This window comes from Taeniopygia guttata, chromosome 16 (assembly GCF_048771995.1).
Source record: "Taeniopygia guttata chromosome 16, bTaeGut7.mat, whole genome shotgun sequence".
Lineage (NCBI taxonomy): Eukaryota > Metazoa > Chordata > Aves > Passeriformes > Estrildidae > Taeniopygia > Taeniopygia guttata.
In genome coordinates, this window is record NC_133041.1 from 736,456 (window position 1) to 764,220 (window position 27,765).

General features: G+C 51.6%; 1 protein-coding gene and 1 pseudogene across 1 annotated transcript in view; one reads left to right on the forward strand and one right to left on the reverse strand.

Moving 5' to 3' along the window:
- LOC140685207 (tonsoku-like protein) overlaps nucleotides 1-1,270 on the reverse strand; it is an 81,947-nt gene extending 80,677 nt beyond the window's left edge. Inside the window, exon 1 of the mRNA XM_072936478.1 lies at nucleotides 1,201-1,270. Coding sequence (XP_072792579.1) covers nucleotides 1,201-1,270 — 70 coding nt within the window. The remainder of the gene's footprint in view (nucleotides 1-1,200) is intronic.
- LOC140685172 (uncharacterized) overlaps nucleotides 1-27,765 on the forward strand; it is a 655,070-nt pseudogene that overhangs the window by 392,409 nt on the left and 234,896 nt on the right.

The following is a 27,765-nucleotide window of genomic DNA, read 5'->3' on the forward strand; positions in this document are numbered from 1 at the left end:
GCAGATCTAGTAAATGAGTCTAGAACACAGGCTAAAATCCTTTAACTGTATATCTATAGTCTTCCATCAAAGCAGTGAAAATTTTCTATCTGTGTAATTAACAGAAGTAACTAGAAAAGACTTGGACATTGCCAACTTCCTTAATAATTTTCATAAAACATTGAGATTGTCTGAACTGCAGTAAGAAAAGCCCTGACTGCCACTTCAAGGCTTCTACTTGAAAGCAGAGGACATTGCTGTCTTTGACCTGTGTAATGACTTGCAGAAATTCTGTAAACCCATTTCCTTTAAGAAAAAAAAAAAAAAAATCATTACCATTAGTGTCTTTTGGGACACCTCCTATAAATAGTTAAAATTGCCCTGCTTTACTCAGCTTAATTATTTATTTGGAGAATAATTACTTTAGATGTCAGTTCCATTATCATGGAAGTTGTAAATGATCCTGAAACTGAAACAAATACTCTCTTCTTGAGATCAGTAACCTTAGCATTACAGACATTATTTTAATTGTTGTTTCATTGCAGAACCCATATAGATTATGAATGAATGTGACTCTCAGACTGTCCTAAGATTTATTTTAGAAGAGTTAACAAAACTTACAGATAACAAGAGGTAAAGGATTTCCCATTGAAAATGCTCGTCTGTGCCTTTCAAAGCCTTGTAGAAAATAATGTATGCCTCAGCAGCAGTGGAATAGGTAAAAGAAATAGCATTAATGGGCAGTCAGCAAAAAATGTGAATATTATGATAGAATATTGTTATTGAGGCTAGAGTCAATGAGTTTGAATTAATTTTTTTCCATCAAAATTTTTTCCTAATCCTTTCGCACATATGTTTGCAAAGTACATGCCTACCAGAGCCAACACTGAAAATGCTCCTATTCATTAGAGAAAGGTACATTTATTTATTAAATTTATTATATACTCAATTGATTTTCTGAGGGTTTGCAGACATCTGCCCAGTTCTGTGATACATCAACCTTGCCCACCTCCAAGAAGGACACCAAGGTTTTCACTAAACATATTGTTGCTGTTAAGGACTTTCACAAGATTCATCTGCTGTCACTGAAGAGGAGAAAATGTGAACTGGGTCAGACCCGCGATCTGTCCAAGCCAGCAGCCAATCTCCAGCAGCAGCTGAAGGCAGATGGCCAGGGGAGAAAATTAAGACCATGGCACAAAATCTGACATTTCTCCTCACAGTCCCTCAGCTCCCAGCCATCCACAGCCCAGGGGTGCTGGAGCTGGGTGCCCTCTTTGCTCTCAGCCATGTCCACGGGACATCCCACAATGTGCTGAGTGTCAGCCTCGAGCCAAGGAGACATTCAGCTTTCAGGTCTTTTATACCAAGACATTCCAGGTAGACCCAGCCTCTCCAGCCTCTCCAGCCTCTCCAGCCTCTCCAATAATTGTGTTCTGTCCGGGCAGATTTTCCAGTTGCGCCTATTTAACCATTACAGTCTTCATTTCTAATTCTGTGCCACTCTTCCTTGGCGCATCCTCCTCCATGCACAGCATATTTGCACTCACAAATTTATGCTTTGGTATTCAGTTGTGTCTGGTTTTGTATTTTGGTGCTTATGAACTCGGAGCAACTCTTTGTTCCTGGAATACTAATTCAGAACTGCTGAATTGAAAGTGTCCAGGCACAGAGCTGGTTTGTTTCATAGGCTAAAAGCAGGTGTTTCCCTCTACCCAGAAAATCAACACTGTCACCATCTCAATATTATTCCTCAAAAGATCCTTCCATAACACAAGATATTTTTAGGTACAGACTAAGGGGTTTATTTTGTTACTCAGCAAAGAGGCTACTATCTGCCCTCACTTATGTAAGGTTCATTTCCACACCTACCTTGAGTATCTTTAGCTCAGTTTGGCAGATTAAATCATTTATGGCCAGGTTTTGTGCTATTTCTGTCAGAAGCCAACTTTCTAATTTCTCAACACATAAAGTGCTGTTTTTCCAACCATCTTTCAAGACTTACTATATTGGATTTGAAATCTTCTCTACTCATTCACTATATGCCATTTTTCTTTTATTGCAACCACAATACCATCTGTGCTGAGATTTGCTACATGAGGTTTTAGCTTTGGATATCAACTATTTCTATAAAATATCACTTGAAATCAATTAGTCACTTTGGACATAAAGATAAACTAAACAAACAGTTACATCTATCTTCCTATGCTTTTTTTTTCGTTTTAGCTTTATGGTATTTTGAGAAGTACCAGATTTGCTTGATGAATGGTTTGCCTATTTAATGATAAAAAATAAAAATTCTGTAACAGCAGTTGTGGGAAAAAATGCAGGGGAAAAATAGATGGCTCTGTTCATCATCATCATCCCAAATGAAGGAAAATCTCCTGAAGCCTGGACTAAGAGCCAGCTCTCCATCTGTGTGTGAGGGTGGTGTCAGCCGGGACAGTGATGAGGATCCCATCCCATTCAGCAAGCTGCCCTGGGGGGCAGGCCCAGATTCCAGCCAGGAGAAATTCCCAGGGCACATCATCATCCCTGGGCAGGGATGAGAGCACAGAGTTACAGACACGGCTGAGCCAAGGGGGAGAATTGGGAAGGTAGCTCAAGGGCTGCATTTGTATGCAGGCAGGAATACAAATTACAGAGGCCAAAGACAAGCCTCTTCCTTAAATCAAGTTAAAGATTTTCTTTTCTCTCTGCTGCCAACCTAAATGTTCAAAAATCATAAATCAGGGCCCCAAGCATGACAAGTTCGACTTCAAAAAGAAGGAGCTTAAAAGTATTGGCCATCTTTGACCCTGAACACCATCACAATAAGGTTTCTGAGGCCCTCAGGAACATCAGCATTACATGTCTGGACTCCTGTAGCTGCAACAGCTACAGATTTCCCTGGAATTCATTTGGGCTTTTTTCCACACTCATATTACTGGACATCTCCACAAAGTGGGCCTTTAATATCACACAGTGCCTTGACACCAGACTCCCAGGGACCCCAGTGATGTTACACAGCCATTCTAGGACCTTCACTGGGCTACAAAATTAGCCAAGGAACTCTCCTCCCACTGCTCCTGCCAAAAGCATCTCCATGAACTCCCTGTTAATATTGACTCTGGGTTGGACACTGCCTATATGTGAAATGAGAGCTCCACCTGCATAGTCACAATCAGATTAATCTCATTTAAGCATGGATAGCTGCACGAGGAAGGTGCTCCAGCCTGCAAGTGCTGGCCACTGTGTAGAGCAGACATTCTGAGTGCAGGGGAAGCACAGGGAAGTGGTCTGGCTGCAAAAGTGACCTGACAAAATTATCAGATCCTTTACAACAGTGGCTCCATGAGGTGGCTCCCTGTACAGTCCTTCAGCTATTAATGCCAGCACAAAGGAGAGCTCAGGGACACAGAGACGTGCCTTTAGTCTGCTCTCAGATGCAGTTAAATTGCAGTCATGGAAACAAACATAAATTCCCTGAGGTCATTGGACAGTCCTGCAAGTTTTTCTGCCATGGTTAGAGCTCAAGCTGGTTTTAAAGAGGCCACAAATACGGGATGAAGAAATATGGATATTATACTTCTTTCTTTCATGTTTTAGATCTTCAGATTGCAAGACCTTCAGGGCAGGGCTTACCCATCTTCCTGCCTCTTCAGAAAGAGCCTTGCTTGGTCTTCCAAATAAACACACTGGGTAATATGAAAAACAGAGAAGATGGTATTGCTGTCATCTCTGGCACAGGTCCAAATAAAGTCTGTTCCTCTTATCACAACAAATAACTGCATTTTGCACAAATGGGAGCTGGGAGTGACCCTTTTTAACCCATGGAAAATTATATAAAATTAATCCAAAACCACACCTATTAGCAATCATGAAGGGTCCTTCCTGACTAATCCTGACTTAATCTCACTGTCCCCTGACAGCAAGTTTGTGTAGCCTGCAGGTCACCTGCATGCTAGATTTTCTTCTTTCTCCCTGAGTACATGCAGTTTAGACTACTGATAGGAACTTTACAGGATTGCAGATTTTGGGGAATACCACCAAAAAATGAAGGATTTGGGAAGTAAAAGAACAAGCCTTGCTGTTAGGCTAATTGTTTACATTTGCCTGTTAATTCTCAAAAATCACAAACCATTGCCTTGAGAAGGTAGAGTCCCAAACAAAGCACACACTGTGGACCAGCTTTTACTAAATGCCAGGAAAACAAAGTTGTAATTTTCAACAGCTTGGTGCATGTAATGAATATAACCTGTACTTTTCAGCAGCTTGGTGCATGTAATGAATATAACCTAACCTTAAATGGGTTAGGGATTGTTTTTTCCTGAAAACTGACAGAAGAGTTTTAGTGAGAAAGCCTCGATCTGGGGCTCCCCAGTATGTTTTTTTAACCCACAAAGTATGAATGAAAGGAAATTGCAGCCTAAGCTGGGTCCCCCTTGGTCATCCCAAAATGTCCAGGCAGGGCCAGAGTGGGTGTGCTCGCAGGATGCTCAAAGGCTGCTCAAAGCCATCGTGCGCCATGGCTGTCCACAGGTACATCAGGTACACCTTTCCTTTAGGCATAGACCTGGATTTGTACTTCAGGACCAAAGCAAATCAGCTGAGGTCTCTGGGTGTCAGTGAAATGATAACAACATAATCACCAAGCCTCTGGTAGTTACTTTTTGCCATATACCTTGCATAAATGAAAATTAAATCCTCTTATAGACCCTCGAAGCTTAGGCCCTCATTGCAAACCAACAAATGTCATATTTTGAAAAACAATTCAATAATTTAAGATTAGTTCAATAGTTAGAAGTAGCTTAGTACATATTTTTCTTGAGAAATCTCACCAAATAACATCTACTCACAAAAGCAGCACAAAGCAATGTAACCACATCTTTCATTTGCTGCTACTGCTGAGCGGGTCGGTTTGCCCTGTGCTTTTATTTTACAGTAGCTTTGATTACACTTTTCTCTATAAAGTCTGCATCTGACAGCAAGGAATGCATTTATCTCAAGGTTGGAAAGAAATAACAGTAATAGGATCTCCTGCTTGTATGTGAGAGAGTGGATGAGAACATAACAAATTCACCTCTGCCATTACCTCTCTGAAAAAAGTCAGAATTTCAGCTGCAGTGACCTTGTGGTCACAACGATCAGAAATTCCAAGACAGAAGACGTGGAAACAAAAGGGTTTGTTTGTGTTGGGCTGGCTGCCCCAGCCCCAGCCCGGGGCACGGTGGGTGTTGGGGGCTGTTGGCAGGGCCAGGAGCCCACTCCCATTTCATACCCACCCCAGCCCTTGCCCCCAGCCCTGCCAAAAGCAGCCTGGCAGCCGACTGAAGGATCAGCTGCATCTGACCCAGCAAAGGGGAATCTTTGGTTCCTGCCAGGCTGTGCAATGCCCAAATCTGGGATCATCCCCCTGTGTGTGGACTCATCTGCAAATTCCCTGTGGAGCCTGGCTTTGGAGAAGGTGTCAGAATCAAAGTCCATCATCGTCAGCCTGCCAGAGACCAGGTGGAGCAAGAGGTTGTCATCCTTGACGTCATCCTCACTGCCCCCAGCAGCAGCAGCCCCACCTGGTGCAGCTTCTCCAGGGGCTCCTTCTCCTTCCCTGGGGCCAGACCAGGCTGTCAGGGCTCTGCCCAGGGCCCCAGACATCCATGAACCATGGCAAGCAAAACCAGGGGGATGGTGGCCCCCGGTGCTTGCCACACCAGGTCTCCAGCTCAGCTCCAGTCCTAGAGCTGCGTGTTCCCTTCTGCTGTCCCCTACTCAGAGCTACAGGCAGGACAAAACCTGTCTGGTTGGCTTTGCCACTGCTTGCCAAGCGATGTGTGGAGCTCTTACCTGCCAGGCCCCTAGATCCAATTGTGCACATGGATCTCTCCCATCTTCTAGGGCAGAGGAACACCCTGCACCCAAGGATCATGGAAAAGCTCTTCTAAGGATGGCCTGTCCAAGGGCTGCATGGACAAACACCTCTTAATGACATCCTGGCACTCTGGGGAGAGAAACCAGAAATCACCTGTCAGTTGGAGAAGTTGTCCCCATGTTCCCATGTCCAGGCCATGCTGGGTGTGCTCCTGGCTGGGCCTAAACTTTCCCATCAATTCCCTGTTTGGAGGAGAGCAGGAGAGTAGGACATGTGCCACCTCCTCAGCAGCTGCCAGAGCGGGATGCTCACGAGCTGCTGCTGTCTCCCAGCACTGGTATTGCCCCTGTGGCCAGAGATGAGGATCCACTTTGAGAGAGCCGTCGGAACAAGATCTGCCCCCAGATATCTCCTGGCCCCTCCTGAACGGGTGCTTCCCCATGACCAGGTGGTGCAGCAGGAGGCCCAGGGACCAGATCGTCGCTGCCTTGCCGTGGTAGTGTTGGTGGTGGATCCACTCTGGTGGGCTGTAGGACAGGGTTCCTGTGGAACACAGACAGAGTCCATCAGAGGGATGCTGCTGCTCGCAGAGCCTGGCCCCAGCACCCCTGGGCATGCGGGGGCTGCCCCAGTGGCACACGGTGTGACCGCTGATCCCTCGCCAGCACCTGGGGCTTGTGTACGGACTCGGCGCTGGAAAAGAAGCCACTGGTGCTGGAAGAGGGCAGCAGAAACCCTGGGAAGGCACAACCATTGTAATAAATATAAAGGTCTTTGTCCATCAAAATGAGCATTGAAGGAGATAAGAATTCGAACTGAGTAGGGAATTTGAAGATGTGGGAGGAGAAGGAGGTGGGGACCGAGGGAACAGCAAGTATCCTGCTTAAGAATTGTGCAGATGCAACCAGCATAGAGACTGTGTAACTAATGATATACAAGTTAACTTTTAGGCCAAGGACAATCTGCAAGGAAGATGAGGAGCCTTCATCCCTACGAACAGCAAGGGCAGAAAAAAGACCCCCTAGCAACCAATTGCACCGGTGCAGAGTGCACTGAGAGAAAATATGTCAACTGGGGGAAAAAAAAATTAAAAAGGGACTATAAAAACCAAAAGGGCAAAGGGGGAGGGAGTGCTGTGGTACAGCGGAGACTCCCCGGCCGTCCAACACTGTCTCTTGCTTGCTACTGCTTGCTTAATAAATTCTTGTTAATTGATTTATCTATAATTGGCCTCCCCAGTTGAATTTGTCCATAACAAGTTTGGTGCCGTGACTCAGATAAGGGCGACCGGGTGGGAATTCCTAATCAGGGAGGCGCCCCGCTGCCTTTCAGCGGCCCTGGTGCAGGCTTTTCCTTCCCGGACCCTTACTGACTAACCTAAATTTGGCATTAAGCAAAAGGGATGCAGGGAAACTTTGTGCACGAAGCCCGGGCGAAGACGCAGGACAGCGTGAGTATAAAAGTGGGGATCCGCTCGGCTGGGGTTGGGATCCCAGAACATAACACATGAGACATCCTTTTAGGACGAGGCAAGTGCGGACCTCTAAGTAGCGCGGTTTCCAGACCCCGAGAGGGGCTGGGCTGCGAACAGGGGGCCGCGAGTGTGTGTGTGCGTGAAGGTGTCCTGGAAGATGGGACAGAGGAAAAGCAAGCCCTCTGCTTCCATGGGGAGGAGGACCCCGCTGAAGCTTCCCCAGATACCCCGTGACAGTCTGTTGGGTCTAATGATAAAATCTTGGGATGAATATCCTTCAAGAAAAGGGAAGGATAGGGCAAAAATGATCCATTACTGTATGGAAGTATGGGGAGGGAAAAAAATCCATGGTGATAATTTATTTTGGCCAGTGTTTGGAAGCTTCAAGGACTGGATTTGCCAGGCATTAAACATTTATGTAAACTCTAAAGAACCTTTTGATATGGAGGAGAGCAAGTTGCCACTCTGGATACTGGGGGAAACAAGAAGAAAATTTTTTGCCTTAAGCACCCAAGGAGGGAAAAAGAAAAGTAAAAAGCCTGAGGAAATTCCAACTGCAACCCCTTTACCATACATACCACCTCCTCCCCCACCCCCATCAGCACCACCCGTAATCTACCCTGATTTAGATCAAGGGGGAGATTTGGGTAAACAAGAGGTAGAAATCCTGGAACTGATTCTGGAGGAAAATCGCCGTGTTACTCATAGCCAAACTACAGGGGAAAAAGAAAGGGAAGGGCAAGCTCTATATCCATGAAGGGAGGTAGTTTTTGGAATGATCCCTAACCCCAATGCTGGTGAGCAGGGACAACCAGCCCAAATTCCGGCAATAGGTTATGTGGAGGTACCTCTCAACTCAGGAGATGTGAGGGAGTTCAAGAGAGAGATGGGACACCTATTGGAAGACCCCCTTGGAGTTGCAGAGCGGGTAGATCAGTTCCTGGGGCCCAGTGTGTATACGTGGGACGAAATGCAGTCAATACTGAGGATCCTATTCACATCTGAGGAGCGAGGGATGATCAGGACGGCCGGTATGAGGATTTGGGATAGAGATCATCAGGCAGGACCCCAAGCAGATACTAAGTGGCCTTTGCTGTGTCCTAGTTGGGATAAGCAGGATCCCCTGCATAGGACACATATGTCAGACTTAAGAACAATTCTTATCCAAGGGATCAGAGAATCAGTCCCTAAGGGGCAGAATGTAAATAAAGCTTTTTGTGAGAGTCAAAAGAAAGATGAGAACCCCATGGAATGGTTAGGACGGCTCTGGAGATCTTTTCAGCTGTACTCTGGAGTAAATCCCGACACTCCAGAAGGACAGATGTTGTTAAAGACTCAATTGGTGGCCAGAGCCTGGCCTGACATTAGGAGAAAGTTGGAAAAGATTGAGGATTGGCACGGTAGAGGCCTGGATGAGTTGTTGGGGAAGCTCAGAAAGGGTATGTCGGGAGAGAGGAGGAAGGACAGAGGAATCAAGCGAGAGTAATGATGGCTGTGGTACGTGAAGGGCAGAAGGGAACGCCTGATCGATTCCAGGGAAGTAAGCCAAGCGGCCAGGGGGTAGAAGGAGGGAGAAGAGAAAAGGAGGGTGGACAGGGAAGCTGCTTTTATTGTGGTAAGAGAGGGCATTTTTGGCGGGAATGCAGAAAAAGGTTGGCAGATGAAAAGCAATTCAAGGAAGATTGAGGGGGTCAGGGGCTCTATTTGCTGGGGGCCAAGGAAAGATCAGAGCCCCTGGTAAAACTGAGAATTGGTCCCCAGCAGCAAGAATATGAGTTCCTTGTGGACTCAGGAGCCGAGAGATCAACGGTTCAAACCCTTCCCTCAGGGTGTAAATTATTAAGATAAACAATACAGGTAGTTGGGGCAAAAGGGGAACCCTTTAAAGTACCTGTAATTAAAGATGTGATTTTTGAAACCAGCTCCAAAATAGGTATAGGGTCACTGCTATTAGTTCCAGAGGCTGACTTTAACTTACTGGGACTAGATTTGATGATTGAATTAGGAATTGGAATCGACATAAATGACAAAATGCTAAATATTAAATTTAGCGTTTTGTCATATTAAATTTAAATGTTCTCTTCGGGTAGAGGACAAACAGAAAATTAATCCTGAAGTATGGTATACCCCAGAAACAGTGGGCTAATTGGACATAAAGCCCTTTGAAGTAATGTTAAGGAATCCTGAAGTCCCAGTTAGAGTTAAGCAATACCCAATTCCAAATGAAGGAAGGAAAGGGGTCAAACCTGAAATTGAGAGATTAAAAGCACAAGGGTTATTAGAACCCTGCATGTCCCCTTCTAATACTCCTATCCTTCCTGTAAAAAAACCCAATGGAAAATATCGTTTGGTACATGATATAAGAGAAATTAACAAAAGGACTGTAGAAAGATTCCCTGTAGTAGCTAACCCTTATACTTTATTAAGTCAGTTAGGCCCTAAAAATCAGTGGTATACTTTTATAGATTGAAAGGAAGCATTTTGGGCATGTCCCCTCAAAGAGAGTTGTAGGGACTATTTTGCCTTTTAATGGGAAGACCCAGACACCCACAGGAAACAACAACTCTGTTGGACGGTACTCCCACAAGGGTTCACAGAGTCCCCTGATTTCTTTGGCCAGGCACTGGAGCAGCTGCTTACAGATTTTCAATTGGGAGAAGGGGCTGTCCTGATTCAGTATGTAGATGACTTGTTAATAGATGGAAAAGAAGAGGAAGTTGTCAGGGAAGAGAGTATAAGATTACTCAATTTTCTAAGCCTGAAAGGACTCAAAGTGTCAAAATCCAAACTACAATTTGTGGAAAAAGAAGTGAAGTATCTCGGACATAGACTGAGTAAAGGAATGAAGAAATTAGATCCGGAAAGGGTTAAGGGAATCTTGGCTATGCCAGAGCCAAGGAGGAAGCAGGAGGTTAGACAGCTGCTAGGATTGTTTGGGTACTGTAGACAATGGATAGAAGGATTTAGCGGGAAAGTAAAATTCCTATATGAGACACTAACAAAAGACAGCTTGCTTAGGTGGACTCGGGAAGACGAGAAAAAACTACAGGACCTTAAGGCAGAATTAGTAAATGCACCGGTTCTCAGTCTTCCTGATTTAAAAAGGCCCTTTTATATTTTTGTAAACATTAAGGATGGTACAGCATACGGAGTATTAGCTCAAGATTGGGCAGGGAGTAAAAAACCAGTGGCTTATTTATCAAGACTGCTAGACCCAGTATCTAGGGGTTGGCCCACTTGTTTACAAACAATAGTTGCAGCAGCACAGTTAGTAGAGGAAACAGTAAAAATAACTTTTGGAGGGGAATTGCATGTACTATCTCCCCACAACATTCGAGGGGTGTTACAGCAAAAAGCAGAGAAATGGATCACAGATGCTAGGCTCCTAAAATATGAGGGAATCCTGATTTCTTCACCAAAATTAAGCTTAGAAGCCACTTCCCTCCAAAACCCTGCTCAATTTCTGTACGGAGAACCTAGCAAAAACTTGACACACGATTGCCTAAAAATTGTTGAAGAACAGACAAAGATAAGGCCTGGTTTGGAGGAAGAAGAACCAGAAGATGGTAGGAAATTATTTGTGGATGGGTCGTCTTGAGTAATAGATGGAAAAAGAAAATCAGGTTATGCTGTAATTGATGGAAAAACCTTGAAGGTAATAGCATCAGGGCCATTAGCCCAGGGTGGTTGGCACAGGCTTGTGAGTTATATGCAGTATTACGGGCCTTAGAGCTGTTAAAAGGAAAGGTTGCAACCATTTATACAGACTCAAAATATGCTTATGGGGTACTACATACATTTGGAAAAATATGGGAAGAAAGGGGCTTGATTAATTCACAGGGAAAGGGATTAATTCAAGAGGATCTAATTAGGAGAGTACTGCAAGCTTTAAGGTTGCCTGAAGGTATCCCTGTAGTTCACATAAGAGGCCACTAGAGCCCCGGGGATATGTAACCACATAAGGGGCAAAAATGTTGCTGTTCAAGAGGCAAAGAATGAATAAACATACACTTTCTAACTTTCAACTGTTAGAGAGTTTTTGTCCGTCATAGTTGGATATCGATACTAGATCAATATCCATATTTTTTTAATAAATCAGGGAGAGAAGCCCACATTTTCTCTCTTCCCTCCTACACTGCCCCCCAAAATAACAGTGATCCCAAAGCAAACAAGGGAAGTGGAGCAGCCCAAGCCCTTCCTTGCCTGCAAAGCAAAGCAGCCCCTGCACAGGGTCTGGAATCCCACCTCTGCTCCCACCATGGAGGTTTGTTTGTGTCAGGCTGGCTGCCCCAGCCCCAGCCCCAGCCTCAGCCCAGGCCATGCTGGGTGCTGGGAGCTGTTGGCAGGGCCAGGAGCCCACTCCCATTTTGGATCCACCCCAACCCGTGCCCCCAGCCCTGCCAAAAAGCAGCTGGGCACTGACTGAAGTTGCATCTGCCCCAGCACAGGGGGAACCTTTTGTTCCCAGCCAGTCTGAGCAATGCCCAAATCTGGGAGCATTTCCCCAGCTGTGGACTCATCTGCAAATTCGCTGTGGAGCCTGGCTTTGAAGACGGTGCCAGAAGTCCATCATCTTCAGCTGCCAGTGGCCCACTTGAGGAAGAGTTTGTCATCCTTGATGTCATCCTCACTGTCTCCAGCAGCAGCAGCAGCCCCACCTGGTACAGCTTCTCCAGGGGCTCCTTCTCCTTCCCTGGGGGTCAGACCAGGCTGTCAGGGTTCTGCCCAGGGCCCCAGCTGTCAGGGAACCAGGACACGCAAAACCAGCTTGGATGGCAGCCACCAGTGCTGGGCAGAGCAGCTCAGCTCCAGCACAAGGGCTTTCCCACCCAAAGACCCCAGTGCATTGACACAGGCAGGGAAAAAAGTCTGGGTTTCCTTGCTTCTGATTGCCAGGGCATGTGTGGAGCTGTAACTCACCAGGGCCCTGGAGCAAAGTGTGCATGTGGCTCTCTCCCTTCTTCTATGGCAGGTGAATATCCTGTATCCAAGGTTCACAGAACAGGTCTTCTAAGGAAGGTCTGTCCAAGAAGTGCATGGATAAACACCCCCTGATAAGATCTTGGCACTCTGGGCAGAGAAACCAGAAACCAGCGGTCAGCTAGAGAAGGCTCCTGTCTGCTTTGCCCCACTCTTCCCATGCCCAGGCCATGCTGCTTTTGTGCTCCTGGCTGGGCCTAAACTTTCCCATCAATTCCCTGTTGTGGAGGAGAGCAGGAGAGCAGGACATGTGCCACCTCCTCAGCGGCTGCCAGAGCGAGATGCTCACGAGCTGCTGCTGTCTCCCAGCACTGGTACTCCCCCATGGCCAGAGATGAGGATCCACCTGGAGAGAGCCGCTGTGGCAGCGAGAGCTGATGGTCCCAGCTGATCTTCCGGCCCCTCCTGAAAGGGTGCTGCCCGCAGACCATCTGGTGCAGCAGGATGCCCAGGGACCAGATCGTTGCTGCCTCTCCGTAGTACCAGCCCAAGTGGGTCCATTCCGGGGGGCTGTATGACAGTGTTCCTGTGGAATACAGATGGAGTTCATCAGGGGGATGCTGCTGCTGCTTCCAGAGCCTGGCCCCAGCATCCCTGGGCGTGCAGGGGCTGCCCCAGTGGCACACGGGGCGACTGCTGCACTCTCACCAGCACCTGGGACTTGTCTACAAACTCAGGGCTGGACAAGAAGCCACTGGTGATGGAAGAGGGCAGCAGAAGCCCCAGCAAGGCCTGAGCATGACATGTAAAGCAAAAACCCACTCAGGGCTGGGGGGAAAAACATGTCCTTATCCTCCCTGCCTGCAGTGCCCCAAAAATATTATGAAGCCAAGACAAACAAGATGATTGGAGCAGCCCAAGCCCTTCCTCTCGCCTGCACACCAAACTGGCTGGTGCACTGGTCCTGGCCCAATGTAGTAGATAGGGACAGGCGAACGGAAGATCCCGGGATGTGACGGAAAGAAAGACCCTTTCCCCTTCACCCTGCAACACGTTATCTACCACCCCCAGAACATGTAACCACACCTAACCCAGTAGTTTTCCACTCCTGACTAACCCTAGAGACCCTACCAACCCCTCCTGACAGAGCAAAGTCCCCCAAGACTATTTAAACCCATGAGATAAGATAATAAACGCTTTCGACTGTCCACCACATGGGTGTCAGCGTGTGTCGTTAGCCCGAGTAGCCCGGACTAGGCCGGGCTGCCGTGCTGCTCCTTGCGAACCAGGTCGCCGTTGCCTCCCCTGAAGGCAACAGGTCCTGGAGGTATTTGGTGTTATTTATGCAAATGAGATTCAAATTAGGGCTGCAGACAGGGTCTCTGGGGGAGCTTCAGGGAAGTTTGGGAGGAAATGGATGGGTTCATATGCAAATGAGATACTTACAGGGGGCTGTAGATGGTCTCTGCAGGGGTCCTGGGGAGATTTGGGGGGTGTCTATGTAAATGAGGTCTGTGGGAGAGTTCTCTGTGAGGGGTCCTTATGCAAATGAGATGCTAATGAGGAGCACAGAACAGTTACTTGATGGGTCCTGGAGGTACTGGGGGGTATTTATGCAAATGAGATGCTAATGAAGGGATTGGTCAGGGTGGGGCTGGGGCCGATGGGGCCAGTATGAGCCAGAACCGGGACCTGTGGGACCGGGATGGGATGGGATGGGATGGGATGGCATGGCATGGCATGGCATGGCATGGCATGGGATTTGCAAGACTGGGATCTGCTGGGTTTGAGGTGTCCGGAACTGGGATCTGCTGGTTTTGGGGTGTCTGGATCTGGCATCTCCATCATCCACTGGAACTGGGATCAGCCGGGTTTAGGGTTTCCTGAGTCAGCGATCCACTGGGGCTGGGATCTGCTGGAGCCGGGACCTGCTAGGACTGGATCAGAAAGGTTTGGGGGTTCTGGAACTGGGATCTGCTGGGATCTGGGATTTGCCGGGGCTGGGATCTGCTGGGTCAGGGATCAGCTTGATCTGGGATCCACTGGATCTGGGATCTGCTGGGTTTGGGGCTTTTGGGTCAGGGATCTGCTGGGATTTGGATCCACTGGGGCTGGGATCTGCGGGGATTTGGATCTGCCGGGGTTGGGATCGACAGGATCTGGGATCAATGGCTGCTGGGACTGGGATCTGCCAGGACTGGGATCTGTTCGGATCCGGGATCTTCCAGGTCTGGGGATTCTGGGTCAGGGATCTGCTGGGATGGGATCCACTGGGGCTGGGATCTGCTGGACTGGGGGTCTGTGGATGCAGGGATGATCCCGCAGACGGGATCCCTGGGATCTGCTGGGGTCGGGATCTGTTCTTTGATCTGGGATCTCCTGTGGCTGGAGCATCTGGGGTCTCCTGGAGCTGGGATCCACCTGACCTGGAGCAGTCACTCAATGGGGATTTACTGGGAATGGGATCTGCTGGGTTTGGGATCTGCTAGGAATTGGATCTACCGGGAATGGGATCTGCTGCGAATGGGATTTGCTGGCCCTGGGATCTGCCGGGGCCTGGATCTGCAGGACTGAGACCCACTGAATCTGGGATCTCCAGGTGCTGGGATGAGCTGGAAGGGGAATCGCTGGGATCTGAGATCTGCAGCTGTGGGATCCACCAGATCTGGGATCTACTGCAGTCAGGAAATGAGGCTCTGGGATCTGCTAGACCCAGGATCCACTGGATCCAGGATCAAAAGGTGCCAGGACAGGCTGGAAAGGGAATCTCCAGAATCTGGCAGAGCTAGGATCTGATAGATCTGGGATCCACCAGCAGCTCTTCCCTGGGAGCATCCCTTGGATGGAATGTGGGAGGTGGAATCACAGTTTGGACCCAGAAGAACCGTTCCTGTCCATGGGAAGGACAGCACGGAGCCCCTTGGATATTTGGGATTTTGGAGGCCAAATCCCAGTTTTGGCCGTGGACACCTTGTGGAGAAGGGCGGATTTTTCCTCATGAAAGAAAAGCACCAAATCTAAGAGTTTGGGAAAAAGATCAGAGGTGGCCATTGTAGGAGAGGACAGCCAGATCTGTCCCTCATGGCAGCTTCTGGCTCGGAAGAGCCCTTGGATATTCGGAATTTTGGAGGTAGATTCTCAGTGTTGTCCATGGGCACCTGGACACGAAAGGGGTTTAATTCCACATGGAGAAAAGCACCAAGCCCCAGTTCTGCAGCCAATCACAAACCTCCCAAATTTTCCCAGCCAATCACAGAAACCCCAGATTTTCACAGCCAATGACAGAAACCTCAAATTTTTGCACCCACCCCATCAAATCCTCACATAAATCCCAAACATTTGCAGCCACCCCATCAACCTGCCCAGAGGGAGGAGCCAAGCATTTCTACCTGGATATAATCTCGAGTTTCTGGAAGAACACCAGAACAGCCTTTTCACTGGATTCCCAGAGGAACAGCTGGGGTTTTCCACTGCCTCTTCAGAGGAAGACTACACCCTTCTACAGGATCACTGCTCCAACAGAACCACAGCTGACACTGCAGGAGGACTGCGGCCACCATTCCATTTAGACTGCTACCAATGCCCTGACCAAAAGGGTGTCAGGTCATATTCTGACTCTGCCAGTGTTGTTTTGCATTACTGCATTGTTTATTTTCTCTTTTTATTTTTTCCCCTAATAAAGAGCTGTTATTCCTGCTTCCATACCTTTGCCTGAAAACCCCGCATCATTTCAAATTTACAACAATTCGGAGGGAGGGGGTTTACAGTTTCCAGTTCAGCGGAGGCTCCTGCCTTCCTTAGCAGACACCTGTCTTCCCAAACCAAGACAGTTGCCATGGCAACCTCTGGCATCCCATTCCCAGGGTCATGGGATCCCAGAAGCACAGAATTGGGTGAGCTGGGAGGGACCCATCGGGATCCTCGAGTCCAACTGCTGGCCCTGCACAGGGCACCCCAACACTGCCAGCCTGGGCCTGGCAGCGCTGTCCAAACGCTGCTGGAGCTCAGAGAGCCCTGGAGCTGTGACCCTTCCCTGGGGAGCCTGGGCAGTGCCCCAGCAGCCTCTGGGCAAAAACCTTTCCCCGAGATCCAACCTCAGCCTGCCCCGACTCAGCTGCAGCCGCTCCCTGCACTCCTGTCCCTGGGCACCAGAGTGAAGAGGTTCCCTCAGCCCCAGCCAGGGACCCGCTCCCAAGGCTGCTGCCATGGCCACCAGGGCTGGCACCAGCTGCGATGCTCGGTTTCCATGGGCCGGGCTTCAGGAATGGGATTCCCCAATTTCCTGCTCCCGCTAAAACCGCGCTGCCTCTCGCTGCCCTCCTGCCTCCCATGGAAAGCACAAAAGGCAAAGATCCTGGGCTGGGATAAGAACAATTTACTGGGAACAGCAACGAGATAAAGAACAAACAGGAACAGAAACAATACTGACAACAGAAGGGATAAGAAAAACTATTTACAGGGAAAATTTCAACGTCAGTGACTGTCCCTTCCCGGCCATGTATTTCCTCCTGCCGTGAAAGGACACCCTTCTACTCAGCGAGAGAGAGAGAGGGTCCCTTTCCTGCCCCTGGCAATGACCTGAGATAGTTGTGAATGTAATGACAGGGCCATGGCCAGACCCTCATGTTCTTCAATCCCACATCAGGTCATTGGCAGGGGCAGGAGAAGGTACAGGTGTCTTCCCAGCATGGATCACAGGGAACAGGGATCACTAGGGCTCTTCCCAATGTGGGTTCTTCAATGGGGGATGAAGCTGGAGCGGTGCACAAAGCTCCTCCTGCAGTTGGGGCACTCGCAGGGCTTTTCTCACTGGTGGCTCCGTTGGTGTTTGGTCAAGGCAGAGCTCCGGGCAAAGCTCTTCCCACACTGGGGACACTTGTAGGGCCTCTCCCCAGTGTGGATGCGCCGGTGGGTGGCGAGGCTGAAGTTGCGGTTGAAACCCTTCCCGCAGTCAGGGCAGCGGAAGGGCCTCTCCTCAGTGTGGATCCGCTCGTGCAGGAGGAGACTGGAGCTGGTGTGAAACCTCTTCCCACACTGGGAACACTCGTAGGGCCTCTCCCCAGTGTGGATGCGCTGGTGGATGACAAGTTTGGAGCTGCAGCTGAAGCCCTTCCCACACTCCCCACACTCGTAGGGCCATTCCCCGGTGTGGATCATCTGGTGGCAGATCAGGATGTTGCTCCGCCTGAAGCTCTTCCCACACTCCAAGCACTTGTAGGGCTTCTCCCCATGGTGAACCTGCTCATGGACTTCCAGCTCTGAGCTCTGGCTGGAGCTCTGTCCACCTTCCTGGCACAGGGTGGGTCTTTTCTCCTCGGAGCACCCTGGGCTGGGTTTGCAGCCCCTCCTCCTGTGGGATCTCCAGGGCTTTTCCTCCCCGTTGGATTCCTGTGCCCTGGAGTTGCTCAAAATGGTCTCTTCCATGAGGTTCTGCCGTGGGGATTTGTCCTCCCTGCTCTCCATCCTCAGCTCCTTGTCTGGGAAGGACGGACAAGGAGAGGATGGGATTTGCCTTCGTGCCAGAGGGAAGGGGAAGGAGGACGGTGTCATCAGGGGGTTGTCCTGCAGCCAGGGGCCGTGCTGGGCTGGGAGATGGAGCAGGAGAGAGGGGGAAAGGGGCACTGACTATCTCCTCACCTGTCTGGGTGACCCGGGGAATCTTCCTCTTTCTTGCAGCCTCCCTCTCCATCCAGCCAAGCTTTGGGAATAAGAAGTCCTGGATTGGGGAAAACAATGTATGGGCACATTGGGTCAGGGGAGTCCTACTGCCCAAGTCCATCTCTAAAAGTCACCGGTCATCTGGTAACCATTAAAGCCTCAGCAAGATTTAGACCCCCAAAATATATTAAAAACCAAGATTCAGCAAAACCCAAACCCTGAGTTTCCCCTTTCTGGCCTCTCCACTTTGGGCTCCTGGAGACCCCCACCCTGTCTGGGTTGCTGCGGGTCAAGTTTGCATTGGTGCTCCCCCTCTCTGGGCTGCTGGGGCTCCTGGCAATGCCACAGGTTCCCCTTCTCTGGGCTCACCACTTTGGCATCACAGGCGTCCCAGGGGTCAGCACTGTCCGGGGTCCCTGTTTCAGGCTCCCGGGGTATCCATGGGTGCCCCCTGTCCATGCTCCCAACACCTCCAGGCTTCTGGAACAGCCCAGCTCTCGTATTGCCCGTCTGTGCTCCCCCCATTGCCGGTTTCCCTGCCAGCCCTGCCGGTACCGGGCGATCCCCACGCGGCTCCGGGCTGACAGCGCAGCCCCTGGGCCGGGCAGAGCCAGCCCCAGCACGGGGGGACCCTGCACCCTCCGCTCCCTGGGCAGCCGCGCCCAGCCCCGGGCACAGAGCTCCGGCAGCCCCCGCCGCCCCCTGCCCGAGGACCCTCGGGGACCCCCGCAGCCGGGGCTGCCTCTGAGCGGCCGCCCGGGGCTCGGCCCCGAGCACAGAGCTCTGCCCGGGGGCTCCCGGCCCCAGCGCCGGCTGCGGGCCCGGCCGGCCGCTCCCGGCTCGCACAGCCCGCCCGGGGCCGCCAACAAAACATCGCAACCACAAATCCACAAACCAACCCTGCCCCCTGTGCTCCTGCGCCTTCCCAGGGACCCCAACCCCGCGGCAATGGCCCCGCACCGGGACAAAAAGCTGCTCCAGCCCAGCCCTCGGCACCCCCGCCTGCGGCTCGTCCCTGGCACACAGATCCCGGCAGCTGTCCCATTGCCGCAGCTGCGGCTCTGGAGCAGGGAGGCTCTGCGGGACCCCCGGGCTGTGCCCCCTCCCAGCCCTGCCCGCCCCGCACCTGCAGCCGGGGCTCTCTCGCTGCTCCCGCTCCTGCACAGCCCCGCTCTCCTTTCCTTGTCCCCCTAGGCTCTCCTCTGGGGCTCAGGCAACACCCGGCAATGGAAAGGAATCCATTTTGCTGCTCCCTAGCCAGGCCACAACTGAAACTTTGTTCCTTTTGCCTCGCTGCACAGGCCCCCAGGGCGTTTTCTGCACCCAGTCCCAGCCCCCAGCGCTTCTGAAGCCGCTCCCTGCAAATGTCCTGGAGCTGCCAGGGCCCTGTCCTTGCTGTCACCTGCTGGGGCTGGCCAGGAACAGAGCTCCTGGGCTTGCATGTCCAGCTGCTGGGCAGCCAGAACTGAGGCATCTGCAGCGGACTGAATGCCAAAGCTGGAAGATGAGCCTCTCTCCTGGGGAAATCTTCCCCTCCTGGGCCAGCCCGAGGCAATGCTGCCATTCCCTCCTGCTGCTGCTGCTGCTGCTGCTGCTGCTGCTGCTGCTGCTGGGGCACTCGGGGCTCTGGCTGAGCAGCAAAGGTGACCCTGAGCCAGGAGCTTTCCTTGGCTGCAGCAAAGCCTCGGCACGCAAAGCCCTTCCCGGCGCTGTGCCCTGTGCCAGGAGGGATTTTGCCAGCAGAGCTGACCCCAAATTTCTTCTCCCAGGCAGCTTTAGGACACGCGACATGGAGCAGCCAGAGCCCACTCTCAGCTGTGCGCTGTCCTCCAGAAGAATCCTGTGTGTGAAGCAGCCTGGGAACACGGTTCAGTGTCAGAGAAGGGGAACTCAGAGCCCTTTTCTTCCCTCTGGCCTGAGGCTCTGCATTGCCAATGGCCCTGCAGCTGCCAAAGGGGCCTTTTTGGCTCAGCTGAGAACAGTTCTGCTGGGAGCCTGTCCTAAACCTGCTTTTCCTGCAAATGTGCCCAATTAATCCTCATCTCTTGCAACCCCAGGTCTTGTGTGAGTGCCGATGTTACAAGTGAAGGATGGAACAACTCTGCTGGTTGGGAGTTCTCTTTCTCTTGTTTTGATATTTTGTTTGTTTGGTTTTTTGTTCCGTATTTTGTTTTGATTTGTTTGGGATTTTTTTAGTGGTTTTTTTTTTTGTTTGTTTGTTGGGAGTTTTAATGGGAGGTGTTTTTTTAAATTTTAATATGGTTTTGTTTGCGGGGTTTTTTTTGGTTTTTTTATCAATTCCCCCATCACCTCTGGGCAGAGCTCTGTAACAGTGTCTGACACTTGTCTGTCACCGCTGGGGTGTCACAGACAGGGGAACGCTGGGGCTGTCACCGCTGGGGTGTCACAGACAGGGAACACTGGGGCTGTCACCGCTGGGGTGTCACAGACAGGGAACGCTGGGGCTGTCACTGCTGGGGTGTCACAGACAGGGAACGCTGGGGCTGTCACCGCTGGGGTGTCACAGACAGGGGAACGCTGGGGCTGTCACTGCTGAGATGTCACAGACAGGGGAACGCTGGGGCTGTCACCGCTCCTGCCCTGTCCCCAACAGCTCTGCCAGCGCCTCGAGGGGACACAAAGGCTGAGCCAAAGGGTGAGAATTGCAGAAGGGGCTGAGCTGGGAGGGACCCATTGGGATCATCGAGTCACAGAATCACAGAATTACTGGGTTGGAAGAGACCTTCAAGATCATTGAGTCTAACCCATGCCCTAACACCACCTCAATTAAACCACAGCACCGAGTGCCACATCCAATCTTTTTTTAAACACATCCAGGGAAGGTGACTCTACCACCTCCCCGGGCAAGCCAATCCAATACTTTATCAGCCTTTCTGTAAAAAACTTTTTCCTACTATTCAACCTGTATTTCCCTTGGTGCAGCTGAAGACTGTGTCCTCTGGTTCTGTCAGTTGTTGCCTGGAGAAAGAGACTGACCCCCAGCTGACCACAGCCACCTTTCAGGAAATTGCAGAGGGTGATAAGGTCACCTCTGAGTCTCCTTTTCTCCAGGCTAAACAACCCCAGCTCCCTCAGGCATTCCTCACAGGACTCGTGTTCCCAGCCCCTCTCCAGCCTTGTTGCCCTTCTCTGGACACCCTCAAGCATCTCCATGTCCTTCCCACACGGAGGGGCCAGAACTGGACACAGCACTCGAGGTGCAGCCTCACCAGTGCCAAGTACAAGGGGAGAATGACCTCCCTGCTCCTGCTGGCCACCCTGTTCCTGACACAGGCCAGGAGCCATTGGCCTCCTTGGCCACCAGGGCACATTGCGGGCTCATGTTCAGCCGCTGTTGGCCAGGAGCCCCAGGTCCCTCTCTGCCTGGGCACAGACCAGCACAGCGTCCCCAGCCTATAGCATTACAGGGGCTTATTGTGGCCAAAATGCAGGACTTGGCACTTGGACTTGTTAAACTTCAACTTACTGGACTCTGCCCATCCCTCCGACCGCTCCAGGTCTCCCTGCAGAGCCCTCCTACCTTCCAACAGAGGGACACATGCTCCCAGCTTAGTGTCAGCTGCAGATTTCCTAATGAAGGACTCAATCCCCTCCTCCATGTGGTCAATAAAAACATGGAACAGAGCCGGCCCAGCACAGAGCCCTGAGGGACCCCACTGGTGCCTGTCCCCAGCTGGATGCAGCACCACTCACCACCACTCTCTGGGCCCGTCCGTCCAGCCAGATCTGGAGCCAGCAAAGACTGCTCCTGTCCCAGCCGTGGGCTGCAGCTTTTCCAGGAGTGTGCTGTGGGAGGCAGTGCCAAACTCCTGGTGCTGGCTGCAGGAGATGCCCAGCACAGGCTGCCTCTGTCCGCTCAGTGCCAGCCTGTCTCCCCAGGCCAGCACAGCAGCCCTGGGCAGGGCACAGAGGGGCCTGGCCAGAGCTGGTGCCTGCAGCAGCAGCTGCCTCTGCATTCCTCCCAGCAGGCACAGAAACGGCTGCTGCTGTGTGCTTTTATAGGATTTCACTGTGTTTTAGTACATGAGTTAGGAGTTTAATGCTAGCAAGTTTCTGTTGGTATTGTTCCTTGTGCCCCCCATTCCTTCCCCTCACAATGGTTTCTCCCAGGTTGTTCACTCCTGAGCTTTCCCGCCACTCAGCTGTCCCTCAGAGTGCCAATCTCCCTGTTCCTCCCCTCTTACCCTTAAATAGATGTGTCAATCCAGGTTGTGCTGCCCACCTCCCTGTCTGTCATCGCAGCCACCCCCATTTGGTTCTGGAAGGTTCCCTGTCAGTCACCCATGTTCTTGTAGTTGGTTGGTCCCCGAGGCTTCTCCCCTCCCCTGTCTTTTCCCCACTGGTTGTAAATCCAAGATGTAATTCTCCTGTAATCTGTCTCCACTGGTATCCCATGTTGCCGCCCCATGGTCCTGCCCTTGGCATTGCCCATCCCCACATGCCAGTGCCCATCCCGGGAAGAGCCCTGAGCAATGAGGGAGGGACAGGATCTGACTTGCCAGGGGCTGGGGCTCAGGCCTGGGCCCTTTGCATTCCTGAAACACATCCCCACCATTTCCCTCATCCCAGCGCTGGCACTCAGAGCTGCTGAGGAATGGAGTCACACCCAGGGGTGTCCCCAGGGCTCAGCACTGGGGCCAGGTCAGTGAAATCTCTTTATTGCTGGTCTGGACGAGGCCATCGAGGGCACCCTCAGGCAGTTCCAGGTGAGCCCAGGCTGGGTGGGAGTGTGGCTGTGCTGGAGGGCAGGAAGCTCTGCAGAGGGATCTGGACAGGCTGGAGCCATGGGCCCAGGACAATGGGATGAGGTTCACCAAGGCCAAGGGCCGGGTCCTGCCCTGGGCTCACAACCACCCCAAATCCCTGGCTGTGCCCTGCCCCTGATCCCCACAGCCTGTCCTGTTTCCTTCGTCCCTGCATTGCCAGGGACTTTCTGGGACAAGGGAGCTCTGCTCTGGCTATGGAGGGAGCTCCAAGTGCCACCACTGGAGTGGGAACCACAACTCATCAGGTTTGTGTCCTTTGGGGGTCAGGAACTGGTGAGACTCAGAGGCACAGAAAGTTTCTCTTCATGGCCAACAGACCAGAGTTGAACAGGACACAATTTAATAACAGTCACACTCTTCCCTGAGCTATGTGCAACATCCCAGCAGCATCTGATGAGTCCAGCATCCACAAGTGATTTCCATGTTAGAATGAATTTCAGACAAACGTGGTTCTGTGATAGATATAGGCACAATTAAGCTCTTGTATCAGGATGCTCATCCTGGAGTGGGTCAAAAGAGCTCAAACAATTCCTGATTTTCAAAGCTCTCAGTGGTGGATGGAGAAGGGAGGTCAGGCTCCTTTTGGTGTTGAGGAAGTGCTGAAACCAGCCTGACTCATTTCATCTCCTCCTGGCCTGGCTGATCTCCTCTCTTTCCCCTTCCATCCATTGGCTTTTCTCTCCCACCAGGTGCCCCGGTGAAGAGCCTGGCTCTGTGTTCTCCATCCCCTCCTCGCTGGCACTGACAGGCTGGGATGAGGAGCCCCTCAGCCTTCCCTGCTCCGGGCTGGACAAGCCCAGTTCCCTCAGCCTCTGCTCACAGCCCAAGGGCTCCAGCCCCACCTTGGAGGCCCTTCCCTAACCCTGCTCCAGCTCCCAGACATCTTTCCTGCCCTGGGGAACCCAGCCCAGGCCACAGGGACCTGGATAATCCATGTCCTTGATGTCCTGGTCACACAGCCCTGGCCCCTTGTCCCCATGTCAGGCTCTGGGGTGGATCCTGTGGATCATCCTTTGGTGGAGGCTGTGGCTCCAGGTGGATCAGGGGGATGCCGGGGGACAGGGACCCCGCTGGGCATGAACAGCATTGGACTTGTTGGGAGAAACTGTGAGGGGGAGCTGGGGCGGAGTGACCAACCCAGTGACCTCACAGAGCCCTGCTGGGATGTCACACAGCCCCTCTGTGATGTCACAGCCCATTCTGTAATGTCACACAGCTGGTCTCTGATGTCACAGACAATTCTGTGATGTCACAGCCTGCTCTGAGATGTCACAGCCCATTCTCTAGTGTCACACAGCTGGTCTCTGATGCCATAGTCTGCCCATTGATGTCACAGCCAGCTCTGATGTTACAGGGACAGTCTATGACGCCATCACCGCTTGATGACCTCACATAACCCACTCTGTGATGTCACAGCCCGCTCTGTGACCTCATGTTACCAGATGATAAATTGTCTCCACCAGCTGAGCTGACACCTGGAGCTTGTTCTCCAAAACCCCAGGCCTATGGAAACCACACAGTGCCCACTGGAATATTGGGGTCCATGACCACCAGGGACCACCAGAGAGACCCCCAGGACAGAAGAAGGCATGCAAAAGGGGAGGAGAAATATGTTAATGATTCTGGGGAAATGACTATCAGATGTGTGTTTAGTCCAGCACAATCAGTGAATATATGTGCCAAATACAGAATATGAACAGAAACTTTCCTGCACTCAGCATGCTCAACTTTGGGAGGAGCGATCCCCTGTGCATCTGGCTGAATAAAGAATGCTGCTTCTTAATGCTGCACTGGTGTTAAGGAGTTTTCTGTTTCACCGAATTTTTGGTAACACTCCACTCCCAAGGAAAGCTCTGTCTCCTGCTGCTCACAAACAGAGAAGGGCTGGTGGCAGATGTGGGGGTTGGAGGCTGCCTGGGGCACGGTGACCATGAAATAATCAAGTTTTCAATGATCTGTGAAAGAAGGAGGGGCAGCAACAAAACTTCCACACTGGAAATAGGAAGGGCAGACTTTGGCCTGTTTAGGATGCTGATTTAGGGAGTCTCGAATCATGTCCTGATTTTTTTTAAGGGAAACAGCCCTTGAAAACCAAGGGGTCCAGGGAGGATGGACACATTTCTAGAAAGTAATCTTAAGGGGGAAGGAGCAGCCTGTCCCAGTGGGGCAAAGGATGAGCTGGTGAGGAAAATGACTGTCCTGACTGCCCATGGAACTTTTGTGGGAACTCGGGAAAAAATGACTGGCGATGCGGGAAGTGTTTAAGGATGTTGTTAGGTTATGCAGAAAGAAAAAGAGAGAGATGAAAGCTTAATTAGAACTTAACCAGGCAGCTTCTGTAAAATGACTAAATAATGTTTTTATTAAAAAATTTACAGCAAAAGGAGGGAGGCTAACCTCTAGTCTTTATTGGAAACAGTGCAGAACATAGTAACTAAGGATAAGGAAAAGGCTGAGCTACTTAACATCTTGTTTGTCTCGATTTTCAACATATGGACAGGTTGCCCTCGGAACAAGAGTTCTCCTGAGCTGGTAGGTGGGCACAGGGAGCAGAACAGCCCCCTGTAATCCAGGAGGAAGCAGCTGCTGACCTGCTGAGCCACTCAGATGCTCACAGGTGTATGGGAGGGGATGGGATCCATCCTAGGGGGATGAGGGAGCTGGTGGATGAGCTCCCCAAGCTGCTCCCCACCATTTACCATCAGTCCTGGCTCACCAGAGAGGTCCCAGAGCACTGGAGGTGCCAGTGTGAGCCCATCCCCAAGAAGGGCTGGAAGGAGGATCTGGGGAACTCCAGGCCTGTCAGCCTGACCTCGGTGCCCGGCAAGGTTATGGAACAGATCACCTTGAGTGCCACCACAGGGCACCCACAGGATGGCCGAGGGGTCAGAGCCAGCCAGCGTGGGTTTAGTGGGGCAGGTCCTGCCTGAGCACCCTGATCTCCTTTCATAACCAGGTGACCCACCTGTGGATGTGGGAAAGGCTGTGGATGTGTCCATCTGGACTTCAGCAAAGCCTTTGACACTGTCTGTGACAGCATTCCCTGGAAAAGCTGCAGCCCACGGCTTGGGCAGGTTCCCTCCTGGCTGGGAGTTGGAAGAGCTGGCTGGAGGCTGGGCCCAGAGAGGGGTGGGGATGGTGCTGCACCCAGCTGGTGTCCAGTCCCTGGTGCTGTCCCCAGGGATCTGTGTTGGGCCCAGTCCTGTTTAACATCTTCACCGATGATCTGGGTGAGGGGATCGAGCCCACCAACCCCAAATTTGCAGGTGACACCAAGCTGGGTGTGAGTGTGGATCTGCTGGAGGGCAGCACAAGGAGACACAGCCTTCAGCTGCACCAGGGGAGGTTTAGGCTGGACAAGAGGAAGAAGTTCTTCACAGAAAGGGTGAGTGGGCACTGGAATGGGCAGGCCAGGGGGGAGGTGGCAGAGTCACTGTCCCTCTCCAGTGGCACTCAGTGGCATGTCTGGGTGACAAGGCGGTATTAGGGCATTGGTTGGACTTGATGATCCCAAAGGTCTTTTCCAGCCTATTTGATTCTGTCATTCTGTGATGATTGGGACACTCTGGGGCCATTGTGACCCTGCAGGGCCTCGTGGAACTAAGAGGACCATGGTGACTCTGTGCAGCCCCATAGAACCAGGGCTCCATTGTGGTGCTCTGGGGCCCAATGGAACCAGGGAGTCCCCGTGACACTGGGTCCTGGTGGAACCACAGAGGCCATTGTGACACTGCGGGACCTCGTGTGACCGAGGGGTTTCACCATTGTGACACTGCAAAACCAAGGAGAGCACTGGGAGAGTCCAGGGCCCATTGAACCAAGGGGCCCTTCTGACACTGCCAGGCCTCATGGAACCAAGGGGACATTGTGACACTGCAGGACCTTGTGTAACCAAGGGGCCACTGTGACACTCTGGGGCCTCCAGGAATCTGGAAGGCCACTGTGACACTGTGTGGGCTCATGGGAACAAGGAGTCCATTGTGACACTGAGGGCACTTGTGGAAGCACAGAGAGCATTGTGACAGTGTGGGACCTCATGTGACCATGGGGCCTTTGCGACACCCTGGGGCCTCATGGAACCAAGGGGCCACTGTGAAACTGCGGCACCAACGAGAACATTGTGACACTGTGAAGCCCCATGGAACCAAGGAGTCCATTGTCACATTTTGGGGCCCCATGGAACCAAGGAGTCCATTGCCACATTTTGGGGCCCCATGGAACCAAAGAGCTCAGTGTGACAGTGCAGGGCCTGGTGTAACCAAAGGGACATTGTGACACTGAGGGCCCCTTGGAACCAAGGGCAGCTTTGCAGATGACACCAAGCTGGATGAGAGTGTTGATCTCCTGGAGGGTAGGAGGGCTCTGCAGAGGGCCCTGGACAGGCTGGATCCAGGGCCCAAATCCAACAAGGTGAGGTTTAACAAGTCCAAGTGCCGGGTCCTGCACTTTGGCCACAACAACCCCTGGAGCGCTACAGGCTGGGGACAGAGGGGCTGGACAGCAGCCAGGCAGAAAGGGACCTGCAGGAACTGATGGGACAGCAGGCTGGACATGAGCCAGCCGTGTGCCCAGGTGGCCAAGAAGGCCAATGGCTCCTGGCCTGGATTAGGAATGGTGTGGTCAGCAGGAGCAGAGCTGCTGTGCCAGCACTGATCTGCCCCCAGCTCTGCACACAGACATTGCTGCTGCAGCTCCAGAGAAGGCAACAAAAGAGCATCTCTGCAGAAAACTCTGCTGGGAGATCCTTTAGATCCTGGAAAGTCACCAAGAGCACAGACCCTAATTGACACAGTCTGGGGCCACAGGGAAGGTGGAGAGAAAAAGGATGAGAAATGGCACAATCAATGACATTTCCTTGTGGACAACATTATAATGTAAAACAAAGAAAAAGAACCTCCAAATGGAAAAGAACAAGAAGTATCAAAGATGACTTTTAGTACAAGTGATTTGCAGAAATTGGCCAGCAGTTTAATGTTCCTGAAAGCATCCAGTCATCAGTGTCCACACTGCAGCCTTGAGCTCCTGGTTCCTCAGGCTGTAGATGAGGGGGTTCAAGGCTGGAGGCACCACCGAGTACAGAACTGAAAGGGCCAGATCCA